Source organism: Oncorhynchus mykiss, chromosome 17 (assembly GCF_013265735.2).
Source record: "Oncorhynchus mykiss isolate Arlee chromosome 17, USDA_OmykA_1.1, whole genome shotgun sequence".
NCBI classification, from domain to species: domain Eukaryota; kingdom Metazoa; phylum Chordata; class Actinopteri; order Salmoniformes; family Salmonidae; genus Oncorhynchus; species Oncorhynchus mykiss.
In genome coordinates this window covers 31,934,921-31,959,534 of record NC_048581.1, presented here as the reverse complement: position 1 = coordinate 31,959,534, position 24,614 = coordinate 31,934,921, and the positions used below count along the sequence as shown (strand labels likewise).

The following is a 24,614-nucleotide window of genomic DNA, read 5'->3' as shown; positions in this document are numbered from 1 at the left end:
GTTAGGTTAGGTACATTCGTGCAACGATTGTGCTTTTTTCGCAAATGCGCTTTTGTTAAATCATCCCCCGTTTGGCGAAGTTGTCTGTCTTTGTTAGGAAGAAATGGTCTTCACACAGTTCGCAACGAGCCAGGCGGCCCAAACTGCTGCATATACCCTGACTCTGTTGCACAGAACGCAAGAGAAGTGACACAATTTCCCTAGTTAAAAGGAATTCATGTAAGCAGGCGATATTAAACTAGGGAAATTGTGTCACTTCTCTTGCGTGACTCTAAATATGCAGGTTTAAAAATATATACTTGTGTATTGATTTTAAGAAAGGCGTTGATGTTTATGGTTAGGTACACATTGGTGCAACGACAGTGCTTTTATTCGCGAATGCGCTTGTTAAATCACCCATTTGGCGAAGTAGGCTGTGATTCAATGATAAATTAGCAGGCACCGCATCAATTATATGCAACGCAGGACAGCTAGATAAACTAGTAATATCATCAACCATGTGTAGTTAACTACTGATTATGTTAAGATTGATTGTTTTTTATAAGATACGTTTAATGCTAGCTAGCACCTTACCTTGGCTCCTTGCTGCACTCGCATAACAGGTAGTCAGCCTGCCACACAGTCTAGTTGTGGAGTGCAATGTAATCGGCCATGATCGGTGTCCAAAAATGCAGATTACCGATTGTTCGGAAAACTTGAAATCGGCCCTAATTAATCGGCCATTCTGATTAATCGGTCCACCTCTAATAAATACACACTGTAAATATGAAAATAGAAAATAGTAGAATTTAATTCACGATCTCCCGCTATCTGCAAGCATGACCAATGGCATATCATCTTATTGTTATGTAAATTAAACCAACCAATAGGAATACATAAACATTGAATGCATATACCGTATTACATTTGCTACAATAAGGAAATCATTAACAATTTCCAAAAAAAATTCTTAACAGACCATATTTTATTTAGTGTGGTATTAGTCATCTATTTAACATCAAAATTATTGAACAATTGTGCATTGTTTTAACAACACACCTAAAATCTACAAATAAGCACGTTAGCTAGGGCTGTGATGCCTATGGTATTTTGAGTAAGGATGAATTCTCATGCAGATGGACACGGTTATTTCATAATTGTGATTTTTGTATGAACAGAATTGAGCTTGTAATGCATCATAATGCGTCTTTGGAAATGAGCTACGACATACCTAATAAATACTACACAGCTTGGGTGACACCCCTGTCTCAAAAAATAATGGTTTTCACCACTTGGAAGTGGAAGTGAAGCTTCTCCTCATGACCGTGCTGTTCTGCTCGTAAAATGATCACCAACTTAGCCTAAGTCATGTAAAAAACAATGCTATTGGGTAAACTATATCTACTTGAATATAAAGTTGAATCGCCCTTCTCCTAAAATTTATGTATTAGGCTGATTATCACAATTATTTTTATTAGTTCACTGTTGTCCATAATTGTTGGTTGCACGATTACACAATAATTGTGCCAGCTCTAACGTTAGCTTGGTTTGAACTCCTGTCTTTACTCCTTTAACCTCCCTGCTTCTCCTGGGTGAAAAGCACAATACAGTACTGATTACATAATTCGGTTTCTCAAAGCTAATCAAGGCTTCGCAGAATTAGCTACAGCACTTGTTGATGTGCAGTTAGTATTCTTTATTGTCATATAATGCCTCACTCTATGTACTACTACCAAGCACAGAAGCTGTTTTGCGTTTTCTCTGTGTGAAGCCAGTCTGACACCAAATCGCGCCCCCCTGTCGTGAGGTTAAAAACGATTCACCGCCCAGTCAGACCGGAGACTGTTACGTCTGTCACCAGAGGAATGAAAGGGGTGCAACAACAGTGTCCTTGTTACTGCAGAGGAGTGAAATCACTTTAAAAGTCGTCCTCCTTGTCTTGGGAGAGGGTGGTTCTCTGTGCTATTGCTGCAAAGCTCCTCCATTATCTAGTTACAGGCCAGTGAATGGGCCTCTGTCCTCTGCAGTTAACTGGCTTTATTCATGGACAGGGAATATAGAAATGTGACTGAATTGCAGGGTGTTTCTTCTCAAGAAGATTTGGCATCAGCTCTCATTTATCTGCTAACCTGTTGGGACCTTAAGAATACATCTTGTCAGAGATGTGTGTGTTCTCTGTCTTTCGAAATTATATCGAAAACCTACTCTAATGGAGTCTTTGTAGGGTGCAAAGGTGTGTGATTGTTCCCAGTTCCGGCTGACTAAGAGTAGTAAAGTCGCTGCAACACACAATTTGTAGGCTGATGTGATCTACTTACAGAGCCAGCTGAGCTATGCCTCATTGCCTTGGTGGTAGATAGATTATATAGAATTCATTAAAATGTATGTTTTTGCGGGATATTCAAAATGCCTATACCGCAAGAATCAAGGTTTTGTTATTTTTACAATTTTTATATGTGTTTATGTCAGCTGGTTCTCATGTATTTTTGGTCTCCTTCGCTCCTCTGTGCTGTGTGCACCTTCCCATTTAAACCAGAGATTTGTATATAATGAGGAGATGCACGTCTCCGCCCTTAAAATGGGAGTTGTTGTTCCAAAGGTGGGAAGGCAGCCGACAAGTTTAGGTCCAAAATAAGACCATAGAAACTACAGGTCGACCGATTATGATTTTTCAACGCCGATACCGATACCAATTATTGGAGGACCAAAAAAAAGCCGATACCGATTTATCGGCCGATTTAAATAAAAATAAAAGTATTTGCAATAATGACAATTACAACAATACTGAACGATTGTTCCCAGTTCCGGCTGGAACTATAAAATCAATTTAGCCTCAAATAAATAATGAAACATGTTCAATTTGGTTTAAATAATGCAAAAACAAAGTGTTGGAGAAGAAAGTAAAAGTGCAATATGTGCCATGTAAGAAAGCTAATGTTTAAGTTCCTTGCTCAGAACATGAGAACATGTGAAAGCTGGTGGTTCCTTTTAACATGAGTCTTCAATATTCCCAGGTAAGAAGTTTTAGGTTGTAGTTATTATAGGAATTATAGGACTATTTCTCTCTATACCATTTGTATTTCATTAACCTTTGACTATTGGATGTTCTTATAGGCACGTTAGTATTGCCAGTGTAACAGTATAGCTTCTGTCCCTCTCCTCGCTCCTACCTGGGCTCGAACCAGGAACACAATGACAATAGCCACCCTCGAAGCAGCGTTACCCATACAGAGCAAGGTAAACAACCACTCCAAGTCTCAGAGCGAGTGACATTTGAAACGCTATTAGCACGCACCCCGCTAACTAGCTAGCCATTTCACATCGGTTACACCAGCCTAATCTTGGGAGTTGATAGGCTTGAAGTAATAAACAGCGCAATGCTTGACGCACAACGAAGAGCTGCTGGCAAAACGCACGAAAGTGCTGTTTGAATGAATGTTTACGTACCTGCTACTGCCTACCACCGCTCAGTCAGATACTTAGATACTTGTATGCTTGTATGCTCAGTCAGATTATATGCAACGCAGAACACACTAGATAATATCTAGTAAAACAATTTTATAAGATAAGTTTAATGCTAGCTAGCAACTTACCGTGGCTTACTGCATTCGCGTGACAGGCAGTCTCCTTGTGGAGTGCAACGAGAGAGAGGCAGGTCGTTATTGTGTTGGACTAGTTAACTGTATGGTTGCAAGATTGGATCCTCCGAGCTGACAAGGTGACAAGTCGTTCTGCCCCTGAACGAGGCAGTTAACCCACCGTTCCTAGGCTGTCATTGAAAATAAGAATGTGTTCTTAACTGACTTGCCTAGTTAAATAAAGGTATACATTTTTTATTTATTTTTTAATCGTCAAATCGGCGCCCAAAAATACCGATTTCCAATTGTTATGAAATCTTGAAATCGGCCCTAATTAATCGGCCAATCCGATTAATCGGTCGACCTCTAGTACAGATATATGATCTTAATTTGAGCCAGTTTGCTACAGCAGGAAAATAATCCTGCAGCAACAGGAAATGTGAATTATTATGTGAATGATAATTAATGGACATTTTTGTAGGGGTTGATAACATTTTTGTTAGGGCAAATCAAGTCTGAAATGTCTAAGTGGAAATTACAAAATTTAGAAGTGTCACGACTTCCGCCAAAGTCGGTTACTCTCCTTGTTCGGGCGGCGTATGGCGGTCGACGTCACCGGTCTTCTAGCCATCGCCGATCCACCTTTCATTTTCCATTTGTTTTGTCTTGTTTTCCCACACACCTGGTTTACATTCCCTCATTTCTTGTCATGTATTTAACCCTCGGTTCCCCCCATGTCTGTGTGTGAAATTGTTTGTTGTAAAGTGTTTGTGCACTCTGACTGGTTCGCAACGGGTTATTTTGTACCCATAATTTGTTGTTCTGGGTGCCGTTGGTTTTGCATATTAAACTGCTCTGGTTATTACCCAGTTTCTGCTCTCCTGCGCATGACTTCCCTGCAGCCAGTCACACACCTCTTACAGAATTTCACACCCGAATATGGAGTCAGCAGGAGCAGGTGCCCCTGTTATAGGGGTCAAGGAGCGCGTCCGGGAGCACGCGGCGATGCTCCACCATCTCGGCGCCGCCATGGACTGCGTCGTCCAAACCATGGACCACTGGGAGAGACAGGGAGTTCCTCCAGCGCCTCCACCAGCACAACCGGGGTCTCCACTACTCGCCCCCCCTGCACCCAGTCCCAGTGGGATTCGTCTCGCCCTTCCCCGGGAGTATGATGGGACGGCTGCACGCTGCCAGGGTTTCCTGTTGCAGCTGGATCTCTACCTGACAACCGTCCACCCGGCTCATTTGGGCCGTGAGAAGGTGTCCGCCCTCGTCTCGTGCCTCTCGGGGAAAGCCCTGGAGTGGGCCAACGCCGTGTGTGGAGAGGGAGATGCGGTGCTTCCGGGCACTCTTCGACCACTCACCCAAGGGTAGAGCGGCGGGTGAACGTCTCTTCCATCTGAGGCAGGGGACAAGGAGCGCCCAGGAGTTCGCGATGGACTTTCGGACCCTGGCCGCCGGCGCGGGATGGAACGACAGGGCCCTGATCGACCACTATTGCTGCAGTTTGCACGAGGATGTCCGACGCGAGTTGGCCTGCAGGGACACCACGCACAACTTCGACCAGCTGGTGGACCTGTCCATTCGGCTGGATAACCTGCTGGCAACCCGCGGACGTCCAGAGCGTGGTCTGTCGGTTACATGCTGCACTCAGGGAGACCGGAGGAGGTTGGTGCCGGGTTGGTTCCTCTGGGGATCGAAGCAGCAGGCAGGGCACTCTGGCGTCACCCCAGGTGAGCCGGCACCATTCTCACCCAGAGCCCTCTGTTGCACACATGTTTTTGAATGTTACTTTTCCTGAGTTTTCCCCGCATAAGGTGCTCGTGGATTCAGGAGCAGCTGGAAATTATATAGACAGATCATTCACCCATAGTTTAGGGATTCCCATTGTTCCAATGGCTATGCCCTTCCCAGTTCACGCCAGTCGACCATTAGGGTCAGAGTTGATTAGGGAGGCCACCGCTCCTCTGGGCATGGTGACGCAGGGGGGTCACAAGGAGAGAATTAGTCTCTTCTTCACTGTGTTTCCCGTGGTGCTAGGCCTACCCTGGTTAGCTTGTCATGACCCCACTGTTTCATGGCAACGGAGGGCTCTCACGGGGTGGTCGCGAGAGTGCTCGGGGAGGTGTTTAGGGGTTTCCGTTGGTGCTACTACGGTGGAAAGTCCAGACCAGGTCTCCACCGTGTGCATTCCCCCCGAATATTCCGACTTGGCTCTCGCCTTCTCCAAAAAGAGGGCGACTCAATTACCACCTTATCGTTGGGGGGATTGTGCGATAAATCTCCTGGTAGACGCCGCACTTCCCAGGAGTCAGGAGTATCCCCTGTCACAGGCGGAGACAGTGGCTATGGAAACATATGTCTCCGAATCCCTGCGTCAGGGGTTCATTTGGTCCTCTACTTCACCCGCCTCCTCAAATTAATTTTTTGTGAAGAAGAAGGAGGGAGGTCTGCGCCCGTGTATTGACTATCGAGGCCTAAACCAGATCACTGTGAGGTACAGTTACCCGCTAACGCTCATAGCCACAGCGATTGAGTCAATACACGGGGTGCGCTTCTTCACCAAACTGGATCTCAGGAGCGCTTACAACCTGGTGCGTATCCGGGAGGGAGACGAGTGGAAGACGGCGTACAGTACTACCTCAGGGCACTATGAGTACCTCGTCATGCCGTATGGGTTGATGAATGCTCTTGATGAATGCTCCATCAGTCTTCCAAGCCTTTGTAGACGAGATTTTCAGGGACCTGCACAGGCAGGGTGTAATGGTGTATATTGATGACATTCTGATATACTCCGCTGCACGCACCGAGCATGTGTCCCTGGTGTGCAGGGTGCTTGGTCGACTGTTGGAGCATGACCTGTATGTCAAGGCTGAGAAATGCCTGTTCTTTCAGCAGTCCGTCTCCTTCCTAGTGTATCGCATTTCCAGCTCAGGGGTGGAGATGGAGAGTGACCGCATTTCAGCCATGCGTAATTGGCCGACTCCCACCACGGTAAACGAGGTTCAGCGGTTTATAGGGTTTGCCAATTACTACCGGAGGTTTATCCAGGGTTTTGGTCAGGTAGCGGGTCCCATTACCTCACTGCTGAAGGGGAGCCCGGTACGTTTGCAGTGGTCGGCTGATGAGGACAGGGCTTTTGGTCACTTAGGGCTCTGTTTACCTCGGTTCCCTTGCTGGCCCATCCGGATCCCTCTTTGGCGTTCATAGTGGAGGTGGACGCGTCCGAGGCTGAGATAGGAACAGTGCTCTCTCAGCGCTCGGGTATGCCACCGCAGCTCCGCCCCTGTGCCTTCTTCTCGAAGAAGCTCAGCTCGGCGGAGCAAAACTATGATGTAGGAGCTGTTGGCTGTCGTCAAGGTGTTGAAGGCTTGGAGACATTGGCTTGAGGGGGCTAAACACCCTTTTCTCATCTGGACTGACCACCGCAATCTGGAGTACCTCCGGGCAGCAAGGAGACTGAACCCTCGCCAGGCAAGGTGGGCCATGTTTTTCACCCGTTTTGTTTTCACCCTTTCTTACAGACCAGGTTCCCAGAACGTGAAGGCAGACGCACTGTCCCGGGTGTATGACACAGAGGAGCGGCCCATGGATCCCACTCCCATACTCCCGGCCTCCTGCCTGGTGGCGCCGGTAGTGTGGGAGCTGGACGCGGACATTGAGCAGGCGTTAGGTGCAGAGCCCGCTCCCCTCCAATGTCCCGCTGGGCGTCTGTACCTTCCGTCTGCTGTCCATTACCGGCTGATATATTGGGCCCACACTGTGCTCTGCCTCAGTGGGAAGTACTGGTGGCCCACTTTGGCTAAGGACGTGAGGGTTTATGTTTCCTCCTGCTCGGTGTGCACCCAGTGTAAGGCTCCTAGGCACCTGCCCAGAGGTAAGCTACACCCCTTACCCGTTCCACAACGGCCTTGGTCGCACCTGTCACTTTTAGGGTCTGGAGGGCGTTCATGGAACGTCTGGGGGTCTCGATCAGCCCTACCTCGGGTTTTCACCCCTAGAGTAACAGGCAGGTGGAGAGAGTTAACCAGGATGTGGGTATGTTTCTAAGGTCTTATTGCCAGGATCGGCCGGGGGAGTGGGTGGCGTTCGTGCCCTGGGCAGAGATGGGCGAGAACTCGCTCCTCCACTCCTCCACTAACTTCTCCCCCTTCCAGTGCGTACTGTGGTACCAGCCGGTTCTGGCGCCTTGGCATCAGAGTCAGATCGAGGCTCCTGCGGTGGACGACTGGTTCAGGCGCACGGAGGAGACATGGGACGCTGCTCATATTCACCTTCAGCGGGCCGTGCTGCTCCAGAAAGCCGACGCAGACCGTCACCGCAGTGAGGACCGGGTCTGGCTCTCGACCCAAAGCCTGCCCTGCCAGAAGCTGGGGCCGCGGTTTGTGGGGCCATTTAAAGTCCTGAGGAGACTGAACGAGGTTAGTTACAGGTTACAGCTTCCCCCCGAATACCGTATTAACCCCTCGTTCTATGTGTCTCTCCTCAGGCCAGTGGTTATTTTGTACCCATATTTTGTTGTTCTGGGTGTCATTGGTTTTGCATATTTAACTGCTCCGGTTATTACCCAGTTTATGGTCTCCTGCACCGGACTTCCCTGCAGCCAGTCACACACCTCTTACAAGAAACCTCTTTAAAACTCAAATACACTACAAATACACTCGGCAACAAAAGAGTGATCGAATTAAGATCCAGTCGGTGGAATCAGAAGATATATTGTGGCACTGCTCATTAATGGTCGGATTGTATAGTTCACAAGTGGTGTGAGACAAATCACCTGGAAAGCTCCTCAGCTGGAAAGCTCCTCTGTTCCAGCATGACCTGACACAGACTGTCCCCAAGGCGACAAAGTTACTGCAGTTACTGCAGTCCTCACTATACCAGACACATCAGCATCTGTGAAGTGATTTTCTGCACTGAAACAGTAGAAACCGGATCGATCAAGGACGACTCTCATCCCTTGGCATCATCTCCATTGCATCTAGATAGAGATACTTTTAAAACTGAGGGCCAACAGTGAGGAGTTTTACAGTTCATTCGCCCAGAAGGATAGACACATGGACTTCGTTTACAAGTAAAAGTACAGTAAATGTATTTACAGTAGTGCCGTCTACTATTATTACATTACATGTTTATTGTGTAAGTATACTGTACACTCACTGGGCAGTTTATTTGGTACACCACCCCGTTCACGAAAATTGATTGCTCTTACAGACAGTGAGTCACTTGGCCTTGGCTTGCTATATAAAGCAGGCAGACAGGCATCGAGGCATTCAGTTACTGTTCGATTGAACGTTAGAATGAGCAAAACGAGTGATTTAAATTACTTTGAGCATGGTATGATCGTCGGTGCCAGGTGTGCCGGATCCAGTATCTCAGAAACGGACGCCCTCCAGGACTAGATGGGTGTACCTAATAAACTGTCCGGTGAGTGTATATCTCCTTAAGTAGCGCTGACTACTGGGCATTTGTGGCCTGTGAATGTGTGTCTAACGGTTGCCTCGCCTACCGGCTCCTGTTTGATGGTTGGTTGTGGTTGTTTGATGGTTATCTTTATGATTGCGTCATACGGTTAAACACTGGCGCAAACATCTCCTTTATGAGTGTGTGTTCATGTGCGTGTGTGTATGAGGGAGAAAAAAAGTGTATAGTCAACAGGCTTGGGTGGTATACCGTATATACTGTATACCGGGGTATTTGGAAAAAGACACAGGATGTTTTTTCCAATACAGTCAATACGGTTGAAACAATTTCTTTACATTTTTTTAATACATTTTAATATTTGTAGCTTCTTAGTAGGTACACTGAACAAAAATATAAATGCAACATGTAACATGTGTTGGTCCCATGCTTCATGAGCTGAAATACAGTATAAGATCCCAGAAATGTTCCATACGTACATTTTTTCTTCTTCTTTAGTCTCTCAGATTTTGTGCACAAATTTGTATTTCATCCCTGTTATTGAGCATTTCTCCTTTGCCAAGATTATCCATCCACCTCACAGGTGTGGCATATCAAGAAGCTGATTATACAGCATGATCATTACACAGGTGCACCTTGTACTGGGAACAATAAAAAGCCACTCTAAAATGTGCAGTTTTGTCAATTGGCATGCTGAGTGCAGGAATGTCCACCTGGGCTGTTGTCAGAGGATTGAAAGTTAATTTCTCTACCATAAGCCGCATCCAACGTTGTTTTAGAGAATTTGGCAGTACGTCAAACCAGCCTCACAGCCACAGACCACGTGTATGATGTCGTGTGGGCGAGCGGTTTTCTGATGTCAACATTGTGAACAGAATGCCTCGTGGTGGCGTGGGGTTATGGTATGGTTAGGCATAAGCTACGTACAACGAACACAATTCAATTTTATCAATGACCATTTGAATGCACAGAGATACCGTGGCGAGATGCTGAGGCCTATTGTCGTGCCATTCATTCACCGCCATCACCTCATGTTTCAGCATGAAAATGCATGGCCACGTGTCGCAAGGATCTGTACACAATTCATGGAAGCTGAAAATGGCCTGCCTACTCACCAAACATGCCACCCATTGAGCATGTTTGGGATGCTCTGGATCGACGTGTACGACAGCGTGTTCCAGTCATGTGAAATCCATTTCATTTGACTGATTTCCTTATGTGAACAGTAACTCAGTAAAATCTTTGAAATTGTTGCATGTTACATTTATATTCTTGTTCAGTATAAATACCTGAAGTTAACATATGCAATACGTTAGAAGATAAAGAAGGGGCTGTATCACAACCGGCCGTGATCGAGAGTCCCATAGGGCAGCGCACAATTGGTCTAGCGTTGTCCGGGTTAGGGGAGGGTTTGACCGTGTGGGGCTTTACTTGGCTCATTGTGCTCTAGCGACTTCTTGTGGTGGGCCGGGCGTCTGCAGGCTGACCCCGGTCGTCAGTTGACACATTGATGCGGCTGGCTTCCGGGTTAAGTGGGTGGGTGTTAAGAATTGCGGTTTGGCCTGTCGTGTCGGAGGACACATGACTGTCACGTCCTGACCTTAGTTCCTTTTTTATGTGTCTGTTTTAGTTTGGTCAGGGCGTGAGTTGGGGTGGGCATTTGATGTTTTTGTTTTAACATTTACAAAATAATAAGATAAAGAAGATTGCGTTCTTCATTTCACCTGTCACATAATTTTTCATTCTGAAACTTAACGGTCGTCCCCAGTCACGTTTACAAGCACAAAATGATGAGAGCCTTGTAAATCACTCACTGATGTGTAACATGCGCTAGATGATCTAATTACAGTATGGAATTCAAAACTAAATGTTTGCCAGCTAGATATCTTATAACTATTAGGTTAACTGTCTAAAATGTGCTAAATGCTCTGCAGTTGAACATTTTGGTTTGTTAATTTAGTGGGTGGTTAGTTTCTTCCAAAATCAAGCATTCGCTTGGTAACAGCAGACAATCTGCTCCTGGATCAAGAGCTCTGCTGTCTAATGTGTGTTTTGTGTGTGCAGCAAACTGTGTTTTTTAGTTACTTGTATAGTTTAGGTCAGACACTGTATAAAATGTTTGCAATGCGCTCGTTAGCATTCTCCATGGGATTTTACACGTACAGTGCCTTGCGAAAGTATTCGGCCCCCTTGAACTTTGCGACCTTTTGCCACATTTCAGGCTTCAAACATAAAGATATAAAACTGTATTTTTTTGTGAAGAATCAACAACAAGTGGGACACAATCATGAAGTGGAACGACATTTATTGGATATTTCAAACTTTTTTAACAAATCAAAAACTGAAAAATTGGGCGTGCAAAATTATTCAGCCCCCTTAAGTTAATACTTTGTAGCGCCACCTTTTGCTGCGATTACAGCTGTATGTCTCTATCAGTTTTGCACATCGAGAGACTGACATTTTTTCCCATTCCTCCTTGCAAAACAGCTCGAGCTCAGTGAGGTTGGATGGAGAGCATTTGTGAACAGCAGTTTTCAGTTCTTTCCACAGATTCTCGATTGGATTCAGGTCTGGACTTTGACTTGGCCATTCTAACACCTGGATATGTTTATTTTTGAACCATTCCATTGTAGATTTTGCTTTATGTTTTGGATCATTGTCTTGTTGGAAGACAAATCTCCGTCCCAGTCTCAGGTCTTTTGCAGACTCCATCAGGTTTTCTTCCAGAATGGTCCTGTATTTGGCTCCATCCATCTTCCCATCAATTTTAACCATCTTCCCTGTCCCTGCTGAAGAAAAGCAGGCCCAAACCATGATGCCGCCACCACCATGTTTGACAGTGGGGATGGTGTGTTCAGCTGTGTTGCTTTTACGCCAAACATAACGTTTTGTATTGTTGCCAAAAAGTTCAATTTTGGTTTCATCTGACCAGAGCACCTTCTTCCACATGTTTGGTGTGTCTCCCAGGTGGCTTGTGGCAAACTTTAAACTACACTTTTTATGGATGTCTTTAAGAAATGGCTTTCTTCTTGCCACTCTTCCAAAAAGGCCAGATTTGTGCAATATACGACTGATTGTTGTCCTATGGACAGAGTCTCCCACCTCAGCTGTAGATCTCTGCAGTTCATCCAGAGTGATCATGGGCCTCTTGGCTGCATCTCTGATCAGTCTTCTCCTTGTATGAGCTGAAAGTTTAGAGGGACGGCCAGGTCTTGGTAGATTTGCAGTGGTCTGATACTCCTTCCATTTCAATATTATCGCTTGCACAGTGCTCCTTGGGATGTTTAAAGCTTGGGAAATCTTTTTGTATCTAAATCCGGCTTTAAACTTCTTCACAACAGTATCTCGGACCTGCCTGGTGTGTTCCTTGTTCTTCATGATGCTCTCTGCGCTTTTAACGGACCTCTGAGACTATCACAGTGCAGGTGCATTTATACGGAGACTTGATTACACACAGGTGGATTGTATTTATCATCATTAGTCATTTAGGTCAACATTGGATCATTCAGAGATCCTCACTGAACTTCTGGAGAGAGTTTGCTGCACTGAAAGTAAAGGGGCTGAATAATTTTGCACGCCCAATTTTTCAGTTTTTGATTTGTTAAAAAAGTTTGAAATATCCAATAAATGTCATTCCACTTCATGATTGTGTCCCAGTTGTTGTTGATTCTTCACAAAAAAATACAGTTTTATATCTTTATGTTTGAAGCCTGAAATGTGGCAAAAGGTCGCAAAGTTCAAGGGGGCCGAATACTTTCGCAAGGCACTGTACTTGTTAGCATTGCTAACCTTCGGACCTTCGGAGTATCAGTGTGGTTTCAAAACACTGCCCCTTGTGTTCAATCCCGGTATTACCGAATATCGAGGTATGGCATAAAATCGGTATGAAGGTATGACAATCTGGATACCGCCCCATCCTAGTATACACTACACATTTTTGGCCCCGATTTATAGCTGTCTCTCCTCTCCGTCTCTCGCTCTCGCTCGCTCTCGTTAAGCACTCCACATTAAATTTGTATGGTGTGTCCTATCCAACTCTACTTACTTCTTATTTGGAGTTCAATTTAAACATTGAAGTTCCAGGCTCCTCCTCCATGGCACAGTTGCAGAATGTTCTCACTGAGGTGCATCTTGTGGGCTCCCCATACAAACCACAGAAACATGTTTTTTTCCACAAGTGCATCTGTTGTACATGACTAATCCAAATTACCTGTGAATAGGGCTGCTGCGCTGACTGTATTACCGCCACACTGGCATTCATCATGAGTCCTAACCGTAGTAAAATTCCACATGACCGTTGGGTCACGGTAATCTCCTCTTATGCACTCTCGACATGTGTAGGTAGTACCCAACTTGCTAATGATCATCAGGTCACTGATGGGCTGGTTCTCAGGGCTCTGTTTCCCTCTAACCACTCTGACATCAATGCAAATGCAATAGAAAATCACATCAAATAAGTATTATCAAAACAGTATGTGCTTTTAAAACTCACCTAACTGTGATTGATCATTTTGAAGAAAGAATTTCAACAGGTTGAAAGTGAGTGGAAAACATGGTCGTTGTGGATGTTGTTTCAAAGTCTAATACAACAAAATGGACAGCGCTTTCTAAGGTAATGATTCATTCAAAATACCCATATGCATATTAGAGCTTATGCATAAGCATAGGCCTATATATGAGCACAAGCCCCCCCAAAAAACATAATTAAAATAATGATTTTCCCATTATACAATACAAAGGCATATTACACAGGGCAGAAAAACATACCAAAAAACTAATTTAAGATGTCTTTGGTACAAAATTAAACAAATTGTAGTAATCGCCTTTGACTGTATTATTATGCATACTGGATGGACTGGTTACCTCATTCTACACGCCAAACGTTCTATCCATGAGTCTGGGAGTGAACGTATAGGCCTAGGTGATGCTGTCGGTTGTGCAGGGCGGCTTACAGAGTTAGCCTACAATTATAGTGAGTTTGTATTTGATTTTGAATAGCCTAGTAATAGGGTATTATATTTTCAGAATTAATAGGTTGACACATTACCTATAGCTACAGAATATTTCACAACTGTGCGTTTCCATCTCCTCCCCTTTTTCCTTCAGAGAGATGGGCTGTAAACAGTTTAATGAATTATGTTTCATTGTGAAAATATGTTACTATCGATGTTCCTGAACAGATTTAACTTGGTTTCCAAAATGAAGCACTGGGTAGAAGAGGGTGAAAATATGATCTCTTCATGAGAGAACAGTGTTTGCAGCCTGAGGCAAGGAACATTTTGCAAGCTTTTATTTGCAACTTTGCAACTTTCTTAAATCATCAGTAGCCTATAGTTGCATCATGCAGCCCATATCTTGATTTCGAAGACATTCTAAGATTTCTATCATTCACAACTAAAGTCGCCAAATAACTCTAAATCTAGCATACAGGACCTTTTTCAAATGATCACTTTTATGCGCAACATAGCCACTTCACACGCACGCTCACTCTGTAATGGGAAAAATATCCTTTCTATTTTATTCAGCTATGTTCAATTATATTCTTCTTACTATAAAATCATATAATATAAAATAATGGCATGGAACCTCTACGCATCGCTTGTCTGCTAAATGAACAAGGCTACAGCCTATGGCATGGCGTATAGCCAGATAACATACAGTAGGCCAACTCATATTCTGTTCTTCTGAAATACATTTTCTTCCTATAATGTTTCTTTAGACCTGACTAAAATAGATTGTGGATTTATTGTGATGGTATATATAAAAATGATTTATTATACTTTTTTATGTAGATTTTCCAACGGCCCGCATCGGCGGCTTGTATATGTGGAGGCCGGGAGATGCTATGTTATGTTAATTAACATTCATTCATTTTAAATGTTTCTAAAATCTCCTATGGGAAAAAAGATTGGAAACATTTCCATGTTTGACTTGCTAGGTTTTATGGGTATTATGACACGTCCAATGTGGGGCTCAATAGTCAGCCTCAGACCTTACCCAACATCACTGCCATCCACGGACAGCTATTTAATTGTGGTCCTAGACTGTTTTCTAAATCAAGCGCTATTACTGTTATGAAGTATGTAAGAAAGTACTGTGAAAATAAGTTTTTCCGTTCTCACCTTGGGTGAGATCTGAGTGCTTCTGTAGCCACCAGATTGTAGTTACTGATTAAATCTAACAAACAGACCTTTAAAGAGTGATCTGTGAGAACGGAATGATGAGAAAAAAGCCTGTCTGCTTTTTTGATGAAATTGAGAGATAGCTAATCGTGGGCACAGGATTGGCGGTTTATGACTTATAATTGGGACAGGATAGGTTTTTTGAATCTGTGCTCATCTTTTTCTCTGTTCTTGTTGTTTCCCCATGGATGCTTAAATCATTCAGCAGATTTCACTGCTGTGTTTGCACCGGGTGTTGGGTCTTCAAACACTTCAAATACTTTACTGTTTTTTTCTGGATCTAAAGGGGTTTAGGTGGTGGGCGTGGCTGAGGGAGTGGCAGTGGGTACGATGGGCTGCATTTTACAACAAAATCTGCTAAATTAATTGTTTGGGAATTTTCAATTCTCCCTGACAAACAAGTGCTCACCCAGAGGCAGCGTTTCTGGTGGGTGGAGACTTAAAACCGTCCTACTTCACTTCTACCAACAAGTCTCCTGCGCCACTAGGCTCAAGAACTCTAGACCACTTTTTGTTCTACCCACAGAAATGCATACAAGGCCCTCCCTCGTCCTCTCTTTGGCAAATCTAACCATGACTCAATTCTCCTGCTTCCTGTTTACTAACAAAAGCTCAAACAGGAAGTACCAATGATGTGCTCAATACGGAAATGGTTGGATGAAGCAGACGAGAGGGTACAAACTGCAGACAATAATGGATCGCAAAGGGAAACCCAGCCATTAATTGCCCAGTGATGCAGAACTCCCAAACGAGTTAAATGCCTTTTATGCTCCAATTTGCATACCACCCCAACAGGTCCTCAAATGACGCAATCTTAATTCCACTTCACACTGCCCTCTCCCACCTGGACAAGAGGGGGAAATAACTATGTGAAAATGCTGTTTATAGACTACAGCTCAGCGTTCAACACCATAGTCCCCTCCAAGCTCATCAACAAGCTAGGGACCCTTGGCCTAAAAAAAACCTCCCTCTGCAACTGGATCCTGGACTTCCTGATGGGCCGGCCCCAGATGGTGAGGGTATGCAACAACATCTCCGCAATGCTGACCCTTAATACGGGGGTCCCTCTGGGCTGTGTGCTTAGTCCCCTCCTGTACTCCTTGTTCACCCACAACTGCATGGTCATGCATGACTCCTACACCATCATCAAGTTTGCTGATGACACAAAGCTGGTAGGCATGATCACCGATGTCGATGAGTCAAGTTCCTTGACTTTAAAGTTCCTTGGTGTCCACATCACTAAGGACCTAACATGGTCCACGCACACCCACACAGTTGTGAAGAGGGCATGGCAGTGCCTCTTCCCCCACAGCAGGCTGAAAAGATTTGGCATGGGCCCTCGGAGCCTCAAAATTTTATACAGCTGCACCATCAGCTGCACCGAAGAATCGGCTCTTGGACCAACAGGCGCCGAGACAGCATCTACACGGAAGCCATAAGACTGTTAAATAGCCAGACTACTAAATAATAAATTAAGGGTACCCAAACTACCTGCACTGACTCTATCTTGCACTGACCCTACACACACTCACTAGATTTTATATACACACCATATACACACGCATGCACTCACACACACTACATTGACACTCACACACAAAACCAACACACATTCACATACTGTACACTAGATACGCACACATAACACACACACACGCAGACCGACACAACCGAAACACACACACACTACCTTTCAAAAGTTTGGGGTCACATAGAAATGTCCTTGTTTTTGAAAGAAAAGCAAAAATGTTGTCCCTTAAAATAACATCAAAATGATCAGAAATACAGTGTAGACCCTGTTAATGTTGTAAATGATTATTGTAGCTGGAAACGGCTGATTTTTTATGGAATAAAGAGGCCCATTACCAGAAAGTATCACTCCTGTGTTACAGTGGCACGTGTTAGCTATTCCAAGTTTATGATTTTAAAAGGCTAATTGATCACTAGAAAACCATTTTGCAATTATGTTAGCACAGCTGAAAACTGTTGTCCTGATTAAATCTGCAATAACACTGTCCTTCTGTAGATTTTAGACTTTAGATTCTTGTTCTGAGAAACTGAAGATCTCATACAACGCTGTGTGCTACTCCCTTCACAGAAAAGTGCAAACTGGCTCTAACAAGAATAGAAAGAGAAGTGGAAGTCGGTGCATAACTGAGCAAGAGGACAAGTACATTAGAGTGTCTAGTTTGAAAAACAGATGCCTCACAAGTGGAGGTCGACCGATTAATAAGGGCCGATTTCAAGTTTTCATAACAATTGGAAATTGGTATTTTTGGACACCGATTTGGCAGATTTAATCTTTATTTAACTAGGCAAGTCAGTTAAGAACACATTCTTATTTTCAATGACGGCCTAGGAACGGTGGGTTAACTGCCTCATTCAGGTGCAGAACGACAGATTTTTACCGTGTCAGTTCAGGGGACTCAACCTTACAGTTAACTAGTCCAACCACCTGCCTCACATTGCACTCCAAGAGGAGACTGCCTGTTACGCGAATGCAGTAAGCCAAGGTAAGTTGCTAGCTAGCATTAAACTTATCTTATGAAAAACAATCAATCAATCATAATCACTAGTTAACTACACATGGTTGATGATATTACTAGTTTATCTAGCGTGTCCTGCGTTGCATGTAATCGATGCGGTGCGTATCGTCGCTCCAAGGTGTACCTAACCATAAACATCAATGCCTTTCTTAAAATCAATGCACAGAAGTATATATTTTTAAACCTGCATATTTAGCTAAAAGAAATCCAGGTTAGCAGGCAATATTAACCAGGTGAAATTGTGTCACTTCTCTTGCGTTCATTGCATGCAGAGTCAGGGTATATGCAACAGTTTGGGCCACCTAATTTGCCAGAATTTCGCGTAATTATGACATAACATTGAAGGTTGTGCAATGTAACAGGAATATTTAGACTTAGGGATGCCACCCGTTAGATAAAATAAGGAACGGTTCCGTATTTCACTGAAAGAATAAACGTTTTGTTATCGAAATGATAGTTTCCGGATTCGACCATATTAATGACCAAAGGCTCTTTTTTTCTGTGTGTTATTATGTTATAATTAAGTCTATGATTTGATATTTGATAGAGCAGTCTGACTGAGTGATGGTAGGCAGCAGCAGGCTCGTAAGCATTCATTCAAACAGTACTTTCGAGCGTTTTGCCAGCAGCTCTTCCCTGTGCTTCAAGCATTGCGCTGTTTATGACTTCAAGCCTATCAACTCCCGAGATTAGGTTGGTGTAACCGATGTGAAATGGCTAGCTAGTTAGCGTGGTGCACGCTAATAGCGTTTCAAACGTCACTCGCTCTGAGACTTGGAGTAGCTGTTCCCCTTGCTCTGCATGGGTAACGCTGCTTTGAGGGTGGCTGTTGTCGATGTGTTCCTGGTTCGAGCCCAGGTAGGGGCGAGGAGAGGGACGGAAGCTATACTGTTACACTGGCAATACTAAAGTGCCTATAAGAACATCCAATAGTCAAAGGTATATGAAATACAAATGGTATAGAGAGAAATAGTCCTATAAATACTATAACTATAACCTAAAAAGTCTCATGTTAAGCTTTCATATGTTCTCATGTTCTGAGCAAGGAACTTAAACGTTAGCTTTTTTACATGGCACATATTGCACTTTTACTTTCTCCTCCAACACTTTGTTTTTGCATTATTTAAACCAAATTGAACATATTTCATTATTTATTTGAGGCTAAATGGATTTTTATTGATGTATTATATTAGGTTAAAATAAGTGTTCATTCAGTATTGTTGTAATTGTCATTATTACAACAAAAAAAATCTAAAATCGCCCGATTAATCGGTATCGGCTTTTTTGGTCCTCCAATAATCGGTATCGGTATCGGCGTTGAAAAATCATAATCGGTCGACCTCTAGTACATACATACACACACACACACACACACACACACACACACACACACACACACACACACACACACACACACACACACACACACACACACACACACACACACACACACACACACACACACATTTTACACTCATCATTTGTTGCTGCTCTGTTCTTTATTTGATTCTTATTTTTATCTATCCTGATGCCTAGTCATTGACCCCTGCCATCTTGCACATACAGTGTCTACCTCAAATACCTTGTACCTCTGCACATTGATCTGGTACTGGTACTTCCTGTATATATCTCCATTCTTGTATATTTTATTGTATGCCACTTGTGTTACTATTTTAAACTCTGCATTGTTGGGAAGCAAATATTTAATGTGAAATTCCACACCAGTTGTATTTGGCGCATGTGACAAATACAATTTAATTTGATTAGATTTAACTTTTATTTTGGTGATTCTTTGTTCTCAATGATTATATTTAAAAAAATATATACAGATCCAATTTCTTTTCTACATCCTTTATATCTGGTTTTAGTCATTTAAGTTTACACTGAAAGTGTTTTTCCATCCCGAAAATTAATAATACAAATAAATAAATAATATAATGTACTATTTTTACACCGCCGGCCCGCCCAAGGATTTCAATAGCAGAAAAATCTCTGCTTTATCCTTATTGAGTTATAGAGCAGAAGTGGTAAGATAATGCAGATATGTCCATATTATTGCTTTAGGGATAGTGGGCCGGTCTGCTATTCTTGCAAGCCAAAACCAACCCTTGAGCTAGCTAGCTGGCTCAGTTTTGAATAACTGTTTTGAGAGACTAGTGGTCTTTTTCATGTTTCCTATTAACTGATGTTACACAGGTACGAATTACTCACATTTTACACACATTTTTTGTTGTTTTGGCACTGTACTCCAGCACTTTGGATTTGAAATCATACAATGAGGTTAGACTGCAGACTATCAGCTGCTGTTTAGAAATTACAGCACTTTTTGTACAAAGTCCCCCAATTTTAGGGGACCAAAGTATTGGTGTAAATTCACTTAAATGTGTATTAAAGTAGTCAAAATTACATCAATCTTGTGACTCTACAAACTTGTTGGATGCATTTGCTGTTTGTTTTGGTTGAGTTTCAGATTATTTTGTGCCGAATAGAACTGAATGGTAAATAATGTATTGTGTAATTTTGGAGTCACTTTTATTATAAGTAAGAATAGAATGTTTCTAAACACTCCTACATTTATGTAGATGCTGTCATGATTACGGATAGTCCTGAATTAATCGTGAATAATAATGCGTGAGAAAGTTACAGACGCACAAATATTATACCTCTAAGACATGCTAACCTCTCACCATTACAATAACAGGGAAGGTTAGCATTTAGGGGATGTATATTCCTCTGTAACTTTCTCACTCATCATTATTCTCCCAGAAAACGGTTGTCATTACATTAGCATCATCGCTAACGGCTACGGAAAGTGAAGAAACAAACACGCACATTCCAGTGCCGTTGCCTCTTCAGAAAGTTGAAGGAAAATACAAATCACTGATGCATTTTGTTCATGTCTTACTGTATGATAGGGAAGAGTCGGGTAAGTTGAGCCATTTTTAATATATAGTGTTCTTTCTTTCTAACAAATATATGTACATATATTTAAGGATGGTCTGTATCCCAGGAAATAATTAGAATTAATGTAAACATTTGTTTTGAAAACTTGTCCCAAAAAATGTATCTCTTGGCACAACTTATAGGGTAGCCGCCTTCAAATATTTGTACTGAATTAAAAATTACCAATACCTTTTTTAAAAACATGTATTTCTTTATTTCCCAAACACAATTCAACACAATCACAATCACTTTTTTGTATTTTAACACAGGCCAGGCCCTGTTGTTACCTCATATCCCAGCGATAATGCATTGCATTATGCCTGGGAAGAAAACACTTCAAACTTTCCATTGGCTCAAACATTTTTACCCCCTTTTTCTCCCCAATTACTAGTAGTTACTACCTTGTCGCTACAACTCCCGTACGTGGTGGCACAGCTAGTGCTGCAATGCAGTGCCCTAGACCACTGCGCCACCTGGGAGGCCCTTGGCTCAAACATTTTGACTATATTAGCCCACACAGCTACAAGGATGCTCTTTCATGCTAAGTTTAGGACCTCATATTGAGGCTTGTAGAGGCCTCAACTGATGCATATAACAATCTTAAAAGTATCTACTTTGGTTAAAGTTAAATGGAACCTTTATTTAACTGGGCAAATCAGTTACAAACATATTCTTATTTACAATGACAGCCTACCCTGGCCAAACCCGGACTACAGAGGGCGAATTGTGTGCTGCCCTATGGGACTCCCAATCACAGCCAAATATGATACTGCCTGGAATTGAACCAGCTCTTGGTTCAATGACAACTCTTGCACCGAGATGCAGTACCTTAGACCTCTGCGCCACTCGGGAGCCCACGAGGCTTGTTTAGATACAGTTGAAGTCGGAAGTTTACATACACCTTAGCCAAATACATTTAAACTTAGTATTTCACAATTCCTGACATTTAATCTTAGTAAGAAATCCCTGTTTTAGGGCAGTTAGGATCACCACTTTATTTTAAGAATGTGAAATGTCAGAATAATAGTAGAGAGAATGATTTATTTAAGCTTTTATTTCTTTATTGTAGTAATGAGTACTAGTGTGTTTTAGCTGTGGAGTGATTGTGTGTGTTTGTGTACGTATCTGTCCCTGTGATCCACCGCTACTGAGAGCTGAGTGGAGTGGACTTGGGGGCTGTGGGAGTGTATGGTCAGGGTCAGCGTGTCGAGTAAGGGTCAGAAGACTATCAACACTGTCGGGGGGAGCCGTCAAGCTCAGATCAGTCCCTGGAGCAGACACTGACCTACTCTCTATCCATACGCCTCATGTACAAAAGGTTACCAAAGGTTGAGAGCATCAACTAACACAAGGGATGACAGTCAACTCTGATAACTGATAAATGTAATGGCTTGGGACAGTTGTGGCAGTTTGCACTAAACCGGAACACGCAGTTAGTTATCAGAGGCAATTAAATTGGGACTAGGAGCTATATTGCACTTTTTAAACAATTGATCTAATGTGCACTTATCAGGAGTTGACTGTGGTGCTGTGGATGACACCATTGAATTTTCCATTTCGAATTTGTGAGTTAATTTTCAGCTAAAGTTGTTGGATGTCAGACGTATAAACAAATTGTGTGACTCCACTCTTGATTATAAGATGCTTATAAGATAAGCTCCTGCTATGCCATGCACACAGCATAAAGAGAGCCTGCCAAGGTCAACATTGATAACTATGGCCCGCGGTAGTCGGCTGAAAATTGAAGGGTGTGACATATGTCTGGTCTCATTAGCTTTGTTTGCGCCCCACTAAGTCCCCTGTCGTTGCGATGCTAAGAGCCTGCTCTCTGAACCCTCCCTGCAGTAGCAGCAAAGCTGCAGATTAGTGCCGAGCCTGTCTAGCTGTGGGGAGTTGAGTTTTATACTCGCCGCCTGATGGATTTGTGTGACCGGTCACTTTAGAGTTCTACTGCACTATGTAACTGAAGCTAACATGCTTTCTGAAGTATTACTATTATTGTATTAGTCTGTTTCTTCAGCTGCAAGCCTTAGGAAAGTTACTAGCAAGCAAAGCCAGGATAGCAGTTTACCTGTTGCGTTCGATATGCGCCACAGGTCACAGAGTGAGTAATGAGTAATGTGGTTTATCATTGGAGACTCATCAATCTTGGTTGTTGCTTCTGTTTGTTTGTTTAGTCTATCTCTCTCTCTCTCTTGCTGACTATTATCCACCTGTGGTACCTGTAGTACGCTCTTCGATAATCTCAAAGTGAGTGTGAGTAATCTACGTGTTGTGGTGTATCATATGTTTTGGAGAGACAGCAATCTCGGTTGTTGCGTCTGTTGTTTGTTTAGTCTCGCTCACAGTCTCGTATTGACTAATATACGTCTGCTGTTCTAGACGCACCTGGGATGTCTGTTGTGTCTGCTCTGAGTCACTTTGATCCTGACTAAATGTCTCGTCTGCTGTTTTTTTTATTTGTCTGCAGGTTGAGTGTGGCGTAGTGAGAGGCGGGATGACCAGACACTGAGGAAAAAGGAGCAGACACTGAGGAAAAAGGAGACAGAGGAGTGAGTGTTCACCGTGGGAGAGCTCCTCATCACTCTCCCCCCCTGACAGCTGCATCAATGTTTTCTCCCGACCAGGAAAACATCTCCACCACCCCAGCCTCTACCAAAGTGCCAGTCAAATACGGAGAGCTCATTGTTCTGGGGTAAGAGGAGGCTTAATTGCATTTTGTTGCTTATGTACAGTAGGGTTATCCTAATCTGATATTAGTGAGGGGGTGGGCAGGCAAGTGCAAGTGTTGGTTCAGGGATGTATTTATTATTTTTTGGGGGTGGGGGTTGAGGTGAGGGGTTATTATTTATGATACTCTTTGAAGAGGTAGGATTTCAGGTGCTTTCGGGAAGATGTGCAGGGACTCTGCTGTCCTAGCTTCAGGGTGAAGCTGGTTCCACCATTGGGATGCCAGGACAGGAGTGGGAGGGCCAAGATACCAAAGTAGGCAGAACTGAATGCTTGTTTGGTTTGTAGGGTATGAGCATAGCCTGAAGGTATGGAGGGGCAGTTCCTCTTGCTGCTCCATAGGCAAGTACCATGATCTAGTATTGCAAGTACCATGGTCATTGACCTTGTTATCACAGGCGCAGCATAATGCTTGGGTTTCTATCTCCAACAGTGAAGTACTAATACCTACATAACAATGCAAAACAATCCGCACATTCCAAAAGTAAAACATTAAGAAATTAAGAAATCAATGGAACGTGGTCAAACGTGGTTTCCATATGTGTGATGTGTTTGGTACCGTTCCATTGATTGCATTCCAGCTATTACAATGAGCATGTCCTCCTATATCTCCTCCCACCAGCCTCCACTATATATATATACTGTATATATACAGTGCATTCGGAAAGTATTCAGACCCCTTTCCTTTTTCCACATTTTGTTACGTTACAGCGTTATTCTAAAATAGATTAAATATATTTTTTCTCATCAATCGCATTCAGACCCTTTGCTATTAGACTCAAAATTGAGCTCAGTTCCATCCTGTTTCCATTGATCATCCTTGAGATGTTTCTAAAACTTGATTGTAGTAAATTAAATTGATTGGACATGATTCGGAAAGGCTGTCTATATAATGTCCCACAGTTGACAGTGCATGCCAGAGCAAAAACAAAACCATGAGGTTGAAGGAATTGTACGTCGAGCTCCGAGATAGGATTGTTTCGAGGCACAGATCTGGGGAAGGGTATCAAAAAATGTCAGCAGCATTGACGTTCCCCAAGAACACGGTGGCCATCATTCTTAAATGGAAGAAGTTTGGAACAACCAAGACTCTTCCTAGAGCTGGCCACCTGGCCGAACTGAGCAATCGGGGGAGAATGGCCTTGGTCAGGGAGGTGACCAAGAAACAGTTTCTCTGTGGAGATGGGAGAACCTTCCAGAGGGACAGTGGTAGAGTGGCCAGATGGAAAAAA

At 43.3% G+C, this 24,614-nt stretch overlaps 1 protein-coding gene across 1 annotated transcript in view; it reads left to right on the top strand.

Moving 5' to 3' along the window:
• The window catches only part of LOC110493727 (E3 ubiquitin-protein ligase pellino homolog 1), a 53,388-nt gene that overhangs the window by 5,424 nt on the left and 23,350 nt on the right, over nucleotides 1-24,614 (top strand). Inside the window, exon 2 of the mRNA XM_021568154.2 lies at nucleotides 23,123-23,347. Within this exon, the coding sequence (XP_021423829.1) occupies nucleotides 23,262-23,347 (86 nt within the window). The 5' untranslated portion in view covers nucleotides 23,123-23,261. The remainder of the gene's footprint in view (nucleotides 1-23,122; nucleotides 23,348-24,614) is intronic.